Source organism: Budorcas taxicolor, chromosome 9, assembly GCF_023091745.1.
Source record: "Budorcas taxicolor isolate Tak-1 chromosome 9, Takin1.1, whole genome shotgun sequence".
In the NCBI taxonomy this organism is placed as follows: domain Eukaryota; kingdom Metazoa; phylum Chordata; class Mammalia; order Artiodactyla; family Bovidae; genus Budorcas; species Budorcas taxicolor.
Genome location: NC_068918.1, coordinates 52,478,503 through 52,496,293, shown reverse-complemented (window position 1 = coordinate 52,496,293; position 17,791 = coordinate 52,478,503). Strand labels below are relative to the sequence as shown.

General features: G+C 38.2%; 1 protein-coding gene across 1 annotated transcript; it reads left to right on the top strand.

The window, feature by feature from the left end:
* The first annotated feature begins 484 nt into the window (after positions 1–484).
* PM20D2 (peptidase M20 domain containing 2) lies at positions 485–17,568 on the top strand. Its single transcript, XM_052645680.1, has 7 exons — positions 485–994; positions 3,300–3,448; positions 7,620–7,762; positions 9,103–9,257; positions 11,856–11,991; positions 12,992–13,099; positions 13,325–17,568. Exons 1-7 carry the CDS (start codon positions 539–541, stop codon positions 13,462–13,464), a joined length of 1,287 nt encoding a protein of 428 aa, XP_052501640.1. The 5' UTR covers positions 485–538; the 3' UTR covers positions 13,465–17,568.
* Positions 17,569–17,791: the final 223 nt, after the last annotated feature.

Here is a 17,791-nt window from a genome sequence, read left to right as displayed (position 1 = left end):
CCTGAGTTGGGAAGAGCCCCTGGAGAAGGAAATGGCAACCCACTCCAGTATTCTTGCCCGGAGGAGCCTGGCGGGCTACAGTCGACTGGGTCGCAGAGTCGGACACGACTTATCGACTATAAGCAACAACAAACGTTCCCTGGGTCTGCCTCTGATACGTATTAGCCAATGAAACCGTCCCCATTCTGCTACTGCGGGACAGAAGCAACGACGGGCAAGGAATAATACCCTTAAAGCATGTATCAGTTGTCAGGACAGCCACGAGAGCTGAGAAGAGCGAAGGAGTCGCCGGAACCGGGTTTTCCCCAGCGACCCCCGCCCGGACTGGGGGGCGGAGCACCTACGGGCTGCAGAAGGGGCGGAGCACGTTTCGGGCGAGGCTCTGGAGGCGGGGTCGGGGGGACTCGGGGGCGGGTCTCCCGGGAGCAGTGGCGACGACCTCCACGGACGCCGGGCGTGTACGCAGGCTCGGTGGGCCGCCGGGAGCGGCCAGCGTTCCACGGAGAGAACTGCTGACGGGTCACAGGCTGTGGGCACGATGAGACCCGGAGAGGAGCGGCCGGTGGAAGGGGGTGCCTGCGCCAGCGTCTCCGATCTGGAGCTGCTGAAGCTGCGCGCAGCGGAGTGCATCGACGCGGCGGCCGAGCGCCTGGGGGCCCTGAGCCGCTCCATCTGGAGCGAGCCCGAGCTGGCCTACGAGGAGCATCACGCCCACGGAGTGCTGACGCGCTTCTTCCAGAGCGAGACCCCGGCCGGGTCGTGGACCGTGCAGCCGCACTACCAGCTGGCCACGGCCTTCCGCGCCGAGTGGGGGTCGCCGAGGGGCTGGGCGGCGCCGCGCCCGCTGCACCTGGGCTTTCTATGCGAGTACGACGCGTTGCCCGGCATCGGGCACGCCTGCGGCCACAACCTGATCGCCGAGGTCGGGGCGGCGGCCGCCCTGGGCTTGAAGGGGGCCCTGGAGAGCCTCGCCGGACTGCCTCTGCCGGTGAAGGTGAGGTGGGACCCGGGAGTGGGGCTCTCTTTGCCTGCCCAGTCTGGGACCGACCGGAAAAGGGCGGCAGCTGGCGCTTCCCTTGCGCATCAGTCCCTTCCCACCCCGGGGCAGGTGTAAGAGACAGCGCTCGATGTCCTGGCCTTTGCTATAGTGGGCAGAATCCCTGGATCAAAATCAGTAGTTCATGAGTTGCCGACCTAGCGACATTTTACAGATTTTTACTTTTTCTCTCCTGTATGTGAAGTGAAGTCACTCAGTCGTGTCCGACTCTTCGTGACCCCACGGACTGTAGCCTACCAGGCTTCTCCGTCCATGGGATTTTCCAGACAAGAGTACTGGAGTGGATTGCCATTTCCTTCTCCAGGGGATCTTCCCTACCCAGGGATCGTACCCAGGTCTCCCACATTGTAGGCAGATGCTTTTACCGTCTGAGCCAGGGAAGTCTCTCCTGTATAGTTGTAAACAATTGAGTCGACTTTCTCCCTCAGGAAAGAACCTTAGAACCAAGCCTGGTTTTCGTGATGGCTTATTTTTGGTAACGGGCAATCGCAATTGGCTGACAAGCTTGTGCAATCTCTAGAAGGAAGTAGTTATTGCAGGGAGACCTGCAGACCCTCCTTGTTAGACTCCAAACTTTTTTTTTGTTTGTGGCAGTTCTAGAAGCTGTTGTGATTAGAATCATTGGAGTTTGGATAAGAAATGTTCAGCCATTAGAACTACAAAACCTCTAGAAGTATACAGAAAATGGGAGGAGAGTGACCATTAAGAATATAGATGAGTTGATCCTTAAGTCTTAAAGTTTATTTAGCGATTTTAAGAAATTAACTAGAAATTAAACAGGGAATGTTGCTTATGTTAGCCATAGGGCAAGTTTAATCTTGTGTTACTCTGTTTTTCCAGATTGTATATTCTTCATTCTGTGAGCTAAGATTCAGTCAGCACCATTTCGGTTAAGGGGAAGACTAGTGTTACATTTCATATTCTTTAGCCCATTTTTTCCAGCGTCAGTAACCTCTCTCTTTTATTCTAACAGTTCCATCTTTTGTGGCTTTTTCTGTTTAGCTGCCTTCTCTTTTCTGCCTCTGACTGGGCCTTTGTTTTTCATCCAGCTAGGATTTTGTTTTGTTTGGGGGAGGAGGTATCCTTTGCTGTTGCATGAAGCACTGGAGAGGTTTAGCTTTAACCAGGTTTATGAAAGGTTCAGAGAAGTCAGCAAGATTTAACCTGAAAAGTCATCAGATTTCTTGAGCCAAATGTTAAAGAGTAAAAAGCAGCTTAATATAAGAGTTTGAATGCCTGGAAATATACACACTTCTGATTTTGAACCATAATACTCAGATTTAGAAGGTTATCTGTCTTACCTGAAAATGGAGTTTATGTTGATTCTCTTTGCAAGCCAAGACTTTTTCCAACTTGTTTCATTGTGTTCTTATACGTGACCTTGAAAGTGTATTAGTTGTTTATAGATAATTTGTCTTTACTTTTAAAAATTGTTTGAAGAAGTTAAAGTTTAAATATCAAAGTAAAATGTTTATTCTGTAAAGTTCTCTTTTGTTTAATTAGGTGTTTGGTGACCAATAAATCTGCCTGGTTGAGCTGGTGGAATCGAATTAGTAAGTTTGTGTAACAGTTGGCCGTTTCTAACTGTGGTATTAAGATTTATTTAATACTTTTCATAAAGGATTAATGTGTTAAGACCTTTTAAAGAGGTAGTTTAGTAAAGAAACAAAGTTCAGGCCTGAAGGTCAGGATATCTATCCCAGCTCTGCCTTAAGACTTGCTCTGTGACCTGGGGCAAGACCCTTCACTCGCTGCCTCAAAACCACCTTAAAATGATGACATGGATCTCTTACCTACCTCACAGGGTTGTTGTGAGGATAACTAGTAAGTAACTAGAAAGTTCCTTACAATAAAGTGATTATGAATCATTATATACATATACTAAAAGATAATCAAATAAAAGCTTTAAGAAATAACTCCTAAATAATTTTGAGGGACTTAGTATATAGTACTTATCTTTTTTCATCTTTGACATTAGTTATATAAAATTGCGTTAGAGGATTGGGAAAATTTCCTGTAGAGGTTTTAGTACATACTTTGCAATAAATTGGTATAATGATGTCAACCGCAAGTTTGTGATTAATTTAGCACCATAGATTTATGCCCATTGCATAATTTAAGAGTCAGAGAACAAAATCTCTCTTCATAGTTTGATGTAGATTGTGAATATATATGCAAGGAAATCTGACTGACATTTCCTACTAGGAATTTTTGTCCCTCTGACACAGGTATTTCTTTCTAGGTAATTGTGCTGGGAACCCCTGCAGAGGAAGATGGTGGTGGCAAAATTGATTTAATTGAAGCCGGGGCTTTCAAAAATCTTGATGTTGTTTTTATGGCCCATCCATCTCAAGAGAATGCTGCTTATCTACCTGATGTTGCTGAACATGAGTGAGTAATCAAGTTGAAAGAAACTTATTATTCATTTATTTTGATATCTGAGTACATCATTGAAGTGGTTTAAATTTTTACATCAGAAGTTTCAACCATAGTAGTTAATGGTCCAGTCAGTAGTCTGGTTCCAAGGAGCCACTGCTCAGGTGCTTCAGGAAAACCCTACATTTTCTGCAGTAGCTAGAGAGTAATAGAGGATCCAACCCAGCAGGGCTAGTGATAGTTCAGTGCTAAGGATAGTTCAGTTATCCTACCTCTCTCTGCACCCCCTGTTTTCAGAGGGTGAGTATTTTAACTGTCCTGGTGTCTTTGGCCTTATCACCAGGAATTGGTGTTGTGACAGGAGGAAGAATCTTTCATCTTTGGTTTCAAGGATGATGTGTAGTAGTACACCTCTGGAAAACCTTAGAGATTAGAGATCTCTGCCAATACCTCTGGCTAGAAGGGGCCAGTGACTGCAGGCAGGCTTCCCAGTCCATTAGCCTTCTAGGATTTAGGGTTAGGTAGGTTTATTGGCGTTGATCCTGAAGTCAGCCCTTTTGGCCTCAGGCCTTTTCTTAGTATCTGACTTGTTAAATTTTCATTGGCCATCTTTTAAGGTGGAAAGAGAACAAGAACAAAAATTTTTTTAAATTACTCTATTTATGCTAAAAATCTATAACAATAAATAAAGCACTGTGTCCCGATTACTCACCTTCCCCACATCCAGTCCTTTTCTAGAGATATATATTCATCTAGAACTTTTTTTTTTCTTCTAGAACTTTTAGGGTATAGTTATAGCCATAAAATAGGTACATGTATAAATTAAATTTTAAAGGAGGATTTCCCCAAAAAAGATTCTTCTAAATATATTGTTGATCCTGCTCTTGCTTTTTAAATTAAACAATGTCTTGAATATCATTCCATATCACTTTTTAAATATGTTTTTAAGCCTAAAATACTAATGCTAATATAAAACAAGTATTAGCATTTCTTTTCCTGTAGTTTAGTGCTTTCATTGTACATAGATTTGAATCCTAGAAAAAAATAGTGCTAGAATCTTTTTCATAAAGGACATCCTTTTCCATTTTATAATATTTATCACCAGTTTTGTTAAAATTCCAGTTTATGGGTGATGGTGATAAGATATATATTGAGGAAAAAACAAGTATCCTAAAATTTTTAAAATGTATTTTACTTGAATGCTTTTACTTGTTTTTGTTTTGTTAATTGAATGTTTGGAATCAGTAAAGAATAGTCATGAGCCTCCTGAATCTACTCATTAAAAAAAAAATCTAAGTGACTTTTTATTAATTTACACATGGGTCCTATTATTCAGGCTTAAAAAGTATTATCTGAGCAAGTCATCTTTGTAAATAACTATTTAATATGCAATCCTTTCTCTAAACCTTCGGTTAAGTTCAGTCGCTCAGTCGTGTCCAACTCTTTGCGACCCCATGGACTGCAGCATGCCAGGCCTTCCTGTCCATCACCAACTTCCGGAGTTTACTCAAACTCATGTCCATTGAGTCAATGATGCCATCTGGCCGTCTCATCCTCTGTCGTCCCCTTCTCCTCCTGCCTTCAATCTTTCCCAGCATCAGGGTCTTTTCCAATGAGTCAGTGCTTTGCATCAGGTGGCCAAAGTATTGGAGTTTCAGCTTCAGCATCAGTCCTTCCAATGAATATTCAGGACTGATCTCCTTTAGAATGGACTGGTTGGATCTCCTTGCAGTCCAAGGGACTCTTCAAGAGTCTTCTCCAACACCACAGTTCAAATGCATCAATTCTTTGGCGCTCAGCTTTCTTTATAGTTCAGCTCTCACATCCACACATGACTACTGGAAAAACTATAGCTTTGACTAGATGGACATTTGTTGGCAAAGCAGTGTCTCTGCTTTTTAATATGCTGTCTAGGTTGGTCATAACTTTCCTTCCAAGGAGTAAGCGTCTTTTAATTTCATGGCTGCAGTCACCATCTGCAGTGATTTTGGAGTCCAAAAAAATAAAGTCTGTCACTGTTTCCACCGTTTCCCCATCTATTTCCTATGAAGTGATGGGACCAGATGCCATGATCTTCGTTTTCTGAATGTTGAGCTTTAAGCCAACTTTTTCACTCTCTTCTTTCACTTTCATCAAGAGGCTCTTTAGTTCTTCACTTTCTGCCAGAAGGATGATATCATCTGCATATCTGAGGTTATTGATATTTCTTCCAGCAATCTTGATTCCAGCTTGTGCTTCCTCCAGCCCAGCATTTCTCATGATGTACTCTGCATATAAGTTAAATAAGCAGGGTGACAATATACAGCCTTTATGTACTCCTTTCTCGATTTGGAACCAGTCTGTTGTTCCATGTCCAGTTCTAACTGTTGCTTCCTGACCTGCATACAAATTTCTCAAGAGGCAGGTCAGGTGGTCTGATATTCTCATCTCTTTCAGACTTTTCCACAGTTTATTGTGATTCACACAGTCAAAGGCTTTGGCATAGTCGATAAAGCAAAAATAGATGTTTTTCTGAAACTCTCTTGCTTTGTCGATGATCCAGCGGATGTTGGCAATTTGATCTCTGGTTCCTCTGCCTTTTTCTAAAACCAGCTTGCACATCTGGAAGTTCACGGTTCACGGAAGCCTGGCTTGGAGAATTTTGAGCATTACTTTACCAGCGTGTGAGATGAGTGCAATTGTGCAGTAGTTTGAGCATTCTTTGGCATTGCCTTTGTTTGGGATTGGAATGAAAACTGACCCTTTCCAGTCCTGTGGCCACTGCTGAGTTTTCCAAATTTGCTGGCATATTGAGTGCAGCACTTTCACAGCATCATAGCTCAATTGGAATTCCATCATCTCCACTAGCTTTGTTCATAGTGATGCTTCCTAAGGCCCACTTGACTTCACATTCCAGGATATCTGGCTCTAGGTTGGTGATCACACCATTGTGATTATCTGGGTCGTGAAGGTCTTTTTTGTATAGTTCTTCTGTGTATTCTTGCCACCTCTTTTTATTATCTTCTGCTTCTGGTAGGTCCATACCATTTCTGTCCTTTATTGTGCCCATCTTTGCATGAAATGTTCCCTTGGTATCTCTGATTTTCTTGAAGAAATCTCTAGACTTTCCCATTCTGTTGTTTTCCTCTGTTTCTTTGCATTGATCACTGAGGAAGGCTTTCTTATCTCTCCTTGCTATTCTTTGGAACTCTGCATTCAAATGGGTTTACCTTTCCTTTTCTCCTTTGCCTTTTGCTTCTCTTCTATTCACAGCTATTTGTAAGGTCTCCTCAGAGGACCGTTTTGCCTTTTTGCATTTCTTTTCCTTGGGAATGGTCTTGATCCCTGCCTCCTATACAGTGTCACAAACCTCCATCCATAGTTCTTCAGGCCCTCTGTCTATCAGATCTAATCCCTTGAAATTTGTTTTTTATTGTATCTGAGTAGTTAGACTAGCATGAGAACTATTTGAAAGTGAGAAAACAGTGTATAAAATTTTAAGGCATTAGTGATATGGGTATTCTGGAACATTAATAAAGTATTGAACAGGAACAGCTGACTTAAAGCAAGAGTATTTTTTAACTGTGAGTTTAATCTGATTTTTAGAGGTTTTCTTAACGCATTTCAAATATTACATCCTGGGAATTCTCTGGCAGTCCACTGGTTAGAACTCTGTGCACTCACTGCTAAGGGCACAGAATTTGATCCCTACTCAGAGAGCTAAAAATCCATAAGCTGTGTGGCTCTGCAAAAAAAAAAAAGTAAAAATAAAAAAACACACACACACACACAAAGTGACCTCCTTTTTGTTTTTCCTTGACCTTTCTCCACCCCTAAGACAGAATTATCTGAGTTTCTGCAGACCTTTGATACAGAACTGTCACAATACAGTGTAGAAGACAGGAGCCATCTGTTTTTGCAATACCAGCACTTAATACAGTATTGGATTATTTATTTAAATTTAATGGTGTACAGATTTAATTTGAAGAGGAGTTTGAGCAAAATTCTTTTTTGGACTGCCTTCTTTGTGTTAATTCCTATATTAAACATATAAATTAGAACTAAGATACGTAAATTGATATATTATTGCTATAAATAATTTGCAAATAAAAATTCCAGCAGTGTGAATTAATTTTTAATAATAATTGGATTTTCTTTGTTTAGTGATATTGAAAAAAGTAATTCCTAATGATGTTTTATTTCCTAGTGTGACTGTGAAGTACTATGGTAAAGCGTCTCATGCTGCTGCTTATCCCTGGGAAGGGCTGAATGCGTTAGATGCTGCTGTCCTCGCTTACAACAATCTGTCTGTGTTAAGACAGCAACTGAAACCAACCTGGAGAGTTCATGGTACAAATGTCAGATACTTTGAGTAATAGATGGTGCTTAATATATTTGAGTGCAATGCAATTCTTTTATAGACTATTTGATGAAAAAATTGGGGTTTAAAATAAACACATAAATTTTTTTAAATGTAAAAAAAAAATTGGGAACATTTTATGTACTCTGTGAATATTCAAAAAAATTTTTAACATTTTCAGAAATTCCTGGGGCAGGATAGTAGATGTTTGTTTACATGTGATTAAGATTATTTGTGCGTAAATAGAATGGTCATTTTGAGTGTTAGAACTGATGTTTTTATGTAGGGATATATGTTATTTCTGTTGGTATTTGCAAGTTAGAACTTGATTTCCCAGTTATCCTGTTTCTTGATAACAAAATTTCATTGTTTTCTCATTTAAAAAAAATTGGTGGTTACTGGTTTTATATATTCAAGTGCTGTTAATCCTAAGTAAAAGTATTATGCTTAATTTAAAATTATGTGTAGCACCTTAATGTAAATACAGTAATAAAGTACTGTCTTGAAGTTGCAGATTTATTTTCTAGTTTATTCCCTTATGCTTTGGGAAATTATTATACTTCGAATCTCTTCTTTACCCGATTTTGCTGTACTCTCAAATTAATTCGTAATTGCACTTTTACCAATTTTCTACTTTAGTTTCTTTGAAAGGACCAAACATGAATATGTAAAAATACTTTTTAAAAAAAGCAGGTCATAAAATATTAGGCTTTGCTTATTTATTTTAGTTATTATTTTGAATGGATACATCTTCCTTCTCAGTGTAGTTCCAAATAAATGCATTTGTTTTGACAGTTGAGAGTATACTTTGTGATCTTTGATTTGTATTGGTTTCTTATTGACGTAAAAATATTCTCAAATATTTCCCCAGAGCCAAATGCCATTTAAAGCAGGATTCCTAAGATATGAGGGTAATTATAGAACCTCATACTGTTGGGGTTTTTCCTTATGTCAAAAGTTTAGCAAAATATACAACTGTAAGAAAGCCCACTGAAATCAAAGTCTCTTTCAGAAGGCTAACAATACTTGAAAAAATTTCTGACAGTTTCTTTTTAGTCAAGAATCATAATTTCTTAACATCATGTAAATTCCTCAGGCTAAAGTACATATAGACAGTTATTTTATTTTTCCTATTAGCCAATAAGTATCACACTATGCATAGAAACTTGTATAACATCAAAATCTTGATTGGTGTATATGTGAAGATAATAAGTTTAAACTATTTTTCTGTATATATGTTTTGGCTGAAAAAGATTTATGACTGTATTTAAACTAAAGGAATGGTCTCCAGGCTCCAAGTTCAATTCCAGTAATTTGGTTCTTTTTATAGGTATAATAAAAAATGGTGGTGTAAAACCCAATATCATTCCCTCTTATTCTGAGTTAATCTATTACTTCCGTGCACCCTCAATGAAAGAACTTCCAGTTTTGACCAAAAAGGGAGAAGATTGCTTCAGAGCTGCAGCTTTGGCTACTGGGTGCACAGTAAGAACTTTTAAGAGTTAATCTAAGTTATAATCAGAAGTATATATGTGGGCTGGGACTGTTTATATTAAGTTACATTAGAACCTAATTTTGCCTTTCTTTCATTTGGCAGTGTCTTGAATATGCTAAAATCAGTTGATTTGAAAGTCTTTCATTCTTATTTATTTTACTTGGTATTCGCATAGGGAAGACCACAGTTGTCTTATCACACAGGACTTAGAATAACTGGTATTGCTGAGCTAGAATCCCTGCTTTTCTGCAAGTTATATTTTTCCTTATTGGCAGTTATGCTTTTAGAATTGCTCTATATAGTTGCTATGAAGGCAACTTTACGGCAAAATCAGCCAGACCGATCTTTTGTTTTTATTCCTCTTGTCACGGTTACTGCTTTTGATATCATATTTTACACCCTTTTCTTTTGTGTGTCCCTGAACTCCTTATTATAGTTACAGATGATTTTGCTGCTTTTGTCTTTTAACCTTCCTACTAGCTTTAAAGTGGTGATCTACTACTTTTACCATGTATTGACCTTTGGCAGTGAGATTTTTCCTTTTGTAATTTTCATATTTTTAGTCATGGCCTTTTTTTTTTTTTTGCTTAAACAGTCCTTCAGACATTTCTTAGAAAGTTGGGGCTTTGTGATACTGAACTCTTAGCTTTTGCTTGTCTGTGAAACTTTGGATCTCTGCTTCAAATCTGAAGGGAAGCTTGGTCAGGAGAGTATTCTTGGTTGTAGGCTTTCCCTCCCATCACGTAAAGTATATTGTGCCACTCCCTCCGGCCTGCAGACTTTCTGCTGAAAAGTCAGCTGATAGCCTTATGGGAATTCCCTTGTAGGTAACTTGTTGCTTTTCTCTTTTGCTTTTTAACATTCTGTCTTCATCTTTAATTTTTGCTGTTTAATGACAGCATGGTCCTTTTCGGGTTGATCCTGTTTGGTATTCTCTGTGTTTCCTGGACTAGATGTCTGTTTACTTTCCCAGATTAGGGGAGTTTTTAGCTATTACGTCTTCAAGTGTGTTCTCTGCTCCTTTCTCTCTCTTCTCCTTTTGGGATCCCTATAATACAAATGTTAATACTCTTGTTGTTGTCCCAAAGGGTTCTTAAACTGTCTTCATTTTTAAAAATTCATTTTTCTTTTTTCTTTTCAGCTTGAGTGATTATCACTACTTTGTCTTCCACTTTGCTCATCCGTTACTCTGTTATCATTTAACCTACTGTTGATTTCTTCTAGTGTATTTATTTCAGTTACTGTATTCTTTAGCTCTGTGTAGTTCTTTTTTATATTTTCCAACTCTTCGTTTAAAACTTCTCATTCTGTTCATCCATTCTTCTCCTGAGTTCTTTGAGTTTATGATTATTACTTTAAATATCAGATAGATTGCTTATCTCCTCTTATATTTAAATAGTCTTTTAATAATTTTTATGTTTTGGCTGACTTATAGTATCTGTTGGGCTTCCCTGGTAGCTCAGCTCATAAAGAATCCATCTGCAATAAGGGAAACCTGGGTTCAATCCCTGGGTTGGGAAGATCCCCTGGAGAAGGGAACAGCTACCAACTCCAGCATTCTGGCCTGGAGAATTCCTTGGAGTCGCAAAGAGTCAGACACAACTGTGCAACTTAGTATGTTTAGATTTTCATTGTTTCTAACTTAGATGTTGCTAAGAGTAGAATAATTATTATCTCTGCCATTTTATAATTGGTTTTTGCTAATGTTATTGGAATTATCTTTAGTTTGTGGGAATATTGCCCGTTTTTTATTTAATAAAATCTAAATCTGTAAATCCTCTTAACTGGGCACATGTAAACTGCTTCTCTATCTTAATGCACTGAAATTAATAAAAGAGGACTGTAGTCAACCCCTCTGCACTGCGAATCCTCTGTCTTTCTCTTAAAGTACTTTATACCTTTCAGGCCAGGTAGTGGTGTCAGTGTCAGTTTGTATACTACTGCTGCTGCTAAGTCACTTCAGTCGTGCCCGACTTTGTGTGACACCATAGACAGCAGCCCACCAGGCTCCGCCGTCCCTGGGACTCTCCAGGCAAGAACACTGGAGTGGCTTGCCATTTCCTTCTCCAATGCAGGAAAGTAAAAAGTGAAAGTGAAGTCGCTCAGTTGTGTCTGACTCTTAGCAACCCCATGGACTGCAGCCTACCAGGCTCCTCTGTCCATGGGATTTTCCAGGCTGAAAATTAGTAAATCTTGCTTTGTCTTTTAAGGGCTGTAGCCTAGAGCAGTGTTTCTTATGTGGCTTTGGGACCCCTGCCTGAGAATTACTTGGGGGTGCTGGTTAAAGTGGAGATTCCTGGCTACCCCCACTCCTGGCTTAGGGGACTGAAACTGAGGCTTACTGGTTGGTAGAACTAGGGGACCTTGTGTGCTTTGGTGCATGTAAAGCATAAAGGAGATAGGGTCCTAGGAACTCTCTTTAGAGAAAAATGTATTTTTTTTTAAGTAAACATTTGAGAGAGTTTATATCATGAAGGGGAGGCGCCTCCTTTTAAAACTTCTTTCTGTTAGAGAACCAGTGCTGGTTTGAAAATTAGATTGTGAATTCAAATTTCTGAATTTTAAATTTGTGTTATAATTTTTATTAGGTGGAAATTAATGGTGGAGCACATGATTATTACAATGTTCTTCCCAATAAGAGTCTGTGGAAAACTTATGTTGAAAATGGAAAAAAGCTGGGAATAGACTTCATTTCAGAAGATGCTATGTTCAATGGCCCTTCAGGTAATTAAGTTCTTTCAAACATACCATGCTGTTTGAGGAAGGGAAGTACCATCCAAGGTTAAATGGTTTTGCTTAACAACTTTGGAGGTTGGGGGAAGTATTGCTTATGCTTTTTAATGACACTTTTTTACAAACTTAATGGTTAGGAGAAAGACATTAAAGAACTCTTCAGTGAATGTAGAATGTCAGATTTGCTTTTAGAAACAGCCAACCTACTCTTGGCTTTATATTCTAAGTGTTCCTAGTGTTTAAATTTTCGTAGTTATAATATTTAAGTAAGCTACTTAAAGGGGAAATCAAAATTTAAGGACTGGGTTATATGGGGACATTTTCAGTGTCTGAGAAATAACAAACAACTATTAGAATTTAAACACTCATAAGTATATCAGGTCATTTTAGTTTTTTTTTAATTCCTTTAAAGAGCATTATTGTTAACATGTTTACATGTTAAAATGTATCTCCTAAAATACAGTAGATGTTGATGATGTAGACTCAGGGGGACTTAGAGATAAAAACAGGATGTTGATGTCATTCAACGAGATAAGAGTTCAAGGGAAAGAGCAGGCTGAAGTAGGGTAGGTTGGTATAAATTATGCATTTGTTAAATTTGAGGTGTTCACAGGACTTCTCAGGAAAGCTGTCTAGTAGCCTATTCCAAAAGTTGTCTAGGTCGAGACTTAGGGGTTGTCAACACATGAGAGGTGATTGAAGACATAGGTTTCAATGTTGAGGAGGTTGCCTGACGACACAGAGGAAGGAGTAACCCAGAGATGAAGCCCTAGGGATACCAGTGCTCAGGAAACAGGCAACAGAAGTGACTGGAGAGGGAGTCATAGAGAAAGCCAGACAGTCAGTAGATAGTGGAGTCATGGAAACCAAAAGAGTAGAGCATTTCTGGAAGGAAAGGATTTGTAAATCATGCCAGGTGTATAGAGATTAAGGTACAGGTACTCCATTGGACTAGCAATTAAAAATTCATGATTTGTCTTACCTTTCCAAGGATCTACCGATTTTGGAAATGTTTCTTTTGTGGTTCCTGGGATTCATCCATATTTTTACATTGGGTCTAATGCCTTGAATCATACAGAACAATATACTGAAGCTGCAGGTAAGTGTTGATGTTTTGACATGAGCTCTTTTTGTAGTAGTAGCTGCCTTTCTGACTGCTTAGTTTAGCTCATTATCACTTCTTTACTGAACACCTCAGAAAATACTATATTGTGGTGGTCAGTTGGAGAGGCAATTTAGATATTTAGAGCTAACCTGAAAATGAATAAATTAGTTGTAACACATATGCTGCTGCTTACCTTTATTTAACTTCTCTCCTCTTTAGGATCACAAGAAGCTCAGTTCTACACTTTAAGAACAGCCAAAGCTCTGGCAATGACTGCACTGGATGTTATTTTTAAACCAGAGTTGCTGGAAAGAATCAGAGAGGACTTCAAATCAAAACTTCAAGAAGAACAGTTTTAAATACAGTAGAATAAAAGGAGGGTTTAGGAGCTACTTACAGATCATTCAGAAGAAGTGGTGATTTTTTTTTTCCTGTAATCTTTTTTAATGAGTGAGGAAGGCATGGCTTGTTTTTCAGTCTTAAAGGAGTCAAATTCCTCTTACCTGAAAAGTGAGGACACGATGTGGAAAAAACATATTACCTCATATCTACAGTGAAAATTTCGCAAATCTGTATCTGATGAAATTGTGACCTTTCAGAGCTGGCATTTCATAAACAACCTGGATGACACATGGTTTATCGGTGATAATATTTTATAAAGCCATATGTTGTGTGAGTGTATTTTAAAAGATCCAAGAGATTTCAGGCCTTACATTCATAATGGGCACATGAAAGATATTTTTGGTATTGGTTGGTAACACTGTCCTATAAAGTTGTTTAAAAATTCCTGTTCTAAATTTAGGGAAGATTCATTTGGAATATCTGACTGTATCTGTTTTGGTCTAGAGACTCTTTTCATTGATAATAAAAGTAGGCTTTTAATCAGAAATGCTGTGGGAAACAACTAGAAACTCACCTACAAAGAATGAGCTTAAGTTACCATTTGAAAGAAAATGAAAATTTTTTTGTATATAAGCTACTCTGAGAAGTGGCAATGAAGTGCTGTTTCTCATTCCATATTATTATAACAGGGAAAATGGTAGATGGATAGGATTAGACTCTTCCTGCAAGGTTTTTGCTTGGTGGCCCCACGTGTCCTAGAGGAATATGGTGAGAGGAGTGATGTCTGCTTATCTTGAATGCTAATGTCATGGAACTGGTCCCCTCTCCCTAGCAGCCCTATTCAGGCTTCTCCTCAGAAGCTAGCCTGTCCTGCCTGAGTAAACTCGGTAGTTTATTAAATTTAAGGGACAGAATTCTAAGCCCCCTTAAGCCGAGTATAAGCTAAAAAGTATTAGTTTGTCCTGGTGTGACTTTTCTTTATCATGAGAGAAGAATGTGAAAAGTATCCAGTAAAACAAATACATTAAGCTGTGAGTATAGTAAAGGTCCAGGAGTCTTTATTTTAAAGGGAGTCCTCAAATTTGAGCCATCAGCATTCCAAAAATGGAAGAGGGAAAGAGAGCAAAGTGAGCATGTGGTCTCAGCTGTAAGCAAGTTAGCTTGTATGCTTTGAGACTTTGGCTTCTCATTTGGAAAGTTAGATTTGATCCCTTATCCTTATAGTCTTTTAAACCTCTATTTCCTCTTCTATCTGAAGTTACTTAAAGTTGAAAGAGAGGGAAATTTGAGAGGAGAGTTAATGTTTGAGAATTGCTTTCTTCTGTATCTGCCGTCTGCAGACTGGCCTGATTTGGCAAGCAACCTGATTGTTTATGGCTAGCATGCTGAAAATGAGCTGTTCTTTTTTTTAAAGGGCGCAGGAAGAAACAGCATCAGAGAGCAAATTGTGTGACCCACAACACCTAAAATATTTACTGTCTGCCCCTTTGTAAAATAGTTTGCCAGTCCATCCTGTTTAACATAAAAACTGGTTCTCTTTGACTTACATCATATAACCAGATCTTCTCCTAGAAGAAGACTTCAAGCCTCTGAATTGAAAACACTGAGAAAGGGATTTAGGCAGCAGTGCCCGTAATGTGTCAGCAGCTTGTCCTCACTGGGGGTTCCGGCTCTTTGGAAGTTTGCTTTCTTGTAGTATCCAGCTTTAAGGCTGTCTCCTGTGCAAGCCACTCTTCTTAACTCTTTGTATCTGCTTTTAGAACTTGATCCTCCTTGACATTCTTTGTCTGATTTTTAAAAATTAAGAGTAGATCCCTGGATCCGGAAGATCCCCTGGAGAAGGGAATGGCTACCCACTCCAGTACTTTTGCCTGGAGAATTCCATTTCCCCCTAGATCTCGCTTTGACGTTTTATGTTAAGTTATTTAGTATAATTCAGACTTTATTCTTTATAATTCAGACTTTTAAAATCCCCTCTTCATTTTTACTTACTAGTGAGTTAACTGAGCCATATTACATTAAAGTGTGTAAATAAATACGTAAATAAATGCTGAGTCAAAATCTCCCGTCCAGAGGAACAACTGTAGCTAATCTTCACTATGCAATTAGAATTTGGGAGACCGCTTCCTTTGTGAAAGTATTAGTTGCTCAGTCGTGACAGACTCTTTGTGACACATGGACTGTAGCCCACCAGGCTCCTCTGTCCATAGGATTTCCCAGGCAAGAATACTGCCGTGGGTTGCATTCCCTTCTCCAGGGGATCTTCCCAAGCCAGGGATCAAACCCAGGTCTCCTGCACTGCAGGCAGATTCTTTACCATTGGGGTCACCAGGGAAACTCACTTCTTTGTAACGGTAGTTTTTCCTTTTGAAACTAAGGTCTTTCTTTATCCTAATACTTCAGTGGCATGTTTGTAATGTGCTAAATTTTCATAAATGTTTATACTTAGTTTAAATTGTCATTTGGTTGATTGGGCCTCACATTTTAGATTAAATCTCCAAAGATTATTTGGAAGATAAATGGAAAACCACTCAATTACAGGAGAATAGTGTCACTTATAGATAAAAAGGATTATATATATATGTATATACATATACTCTATATATGTAAATGATGAGTATTTTTAGGTGGTTGACACATGAATAAGACCTTTTCAAAATATAATTTAGTGTCTTGTTTTTGAGAAAGGGGGCAACTAACTTTTTCTCCCAGAATTAGTTTGAATAATGACACTTGACTGTCTCTTAGATTCAGTGATTGTATGTTGTTCCTCCGCTCGGTTATGTATTCTTTGAAGCCGTTGTCTTTTCAGTATGCTTAATTTCCTTTAAGTACACTAAAACCTGACTCATTTGAAAGAAAAAACAGGCCAAGCTAATTTAGTATAAAGTTTAAAGTAATTTGACTTTTAAGACATAGGTAGACCTGCTTGAGATTTATGGAAAAGTGTTTTATTACATGCTTTTTTTTTTGTTTTAACTTTCACTGTTCACAGGCTAAACTGAAAGCCTTTTCTTCAAATACCAACTTTTGGCTATTTTTGTTAAATTAATAGACCTCAAATGTATAATCCAGATTAATGGTTTTAATTTAATAACAGATTGAACATGTGCTTTCTTTTGCGACTTAATTTTAAAAGCAGGCCTGACTGAATATGGGACCTGTATAAAACAATTATGTGGTACTACTCACTGCTAAGTTGCTATATACTATATAATGATTGAGTGTAGCTAATATTTAGCTTGCCTCTTAAAATTCTCAGGTTCTATTAGTTTTAAAAACTACTCATATTTTATTAATTATTCAGGAATTTTTCCCTTTTAATTGCTTCTTCCTGTAGCACTCATAAGGGCTGGGACATTTAGATTAAACTAGAACATTTTCATGTGTTTGTGAATACTTGTATAAACTGGAACTGTTTTGGTTTCCCACAGTCCTCCAAAGGACTGTTTATTTATTAGTAAGTTGTAGTGATCTTTTCAGCAGTTGAGTTTGGTGAGCATTTGTCAAGGAGAGCCTACTTCTAAGCACTGGGGGTAAGGTAAAGAGTAAAATATAGTTCATGTTCCCAAAATCTTGTGGTTGGTGGTAACTTCTCATAAGATTTGCTTCATTTAAGCAACACTGGTTTTGAGGGAATACCTGAAGGCTGTCTCGGAAATTTTTGAGGAAGTGTTTCTAAAATATTCTAAAATACCTGAGTCATCTCAGTCTGTTTGAATAAAAGAAATTGATATGAAAAGTCTTCTTAAAGAATGATTATCTACAAAACTTTATAATATGTTCTTTTTAGAAAACCTTTCAGATAGTTTTATACATTTCTTTTTATCTGAAGTATCTCTGGTCTTCTGGAAAATGTCCTACGTAGTACTAGCCTTCAAAAGATCAAAGTAAATTTTCATTGTAAAATAAGTCAATTGTCTTCCTGCTAGCTAGCAACTTTTTATAAAGTGTGTAAGGTATGAAAAACTGTTTCTTTATTTTTGTTTATACTTCAGCAAGCCTTTTGCAAACAAATTATATAGTTAAGGATGGTGCATTTGATATTATGAAGTTAATATTTTCAAGTAAAATCAGTCTCTACTACTATCAGATCATAGTCATTTAAAAAATATTTTAATGCATACATATATTAAAGTATGTACAAAAAATGTATAATGTTAATAAATGTATTTATCAAATAGCAGTTGTGGTTTTTTTCAACCTATATAGGGAGTTTTGAAAAACAATGACTATAAAGCACAATTACCCAAATACACTGTGACATAATCTTCTTTAAAAATTTATTTTTTGGAGAGGATAATTTCTTTACAATGTTGTGTTGGTTTCTGCTGTATATATTAT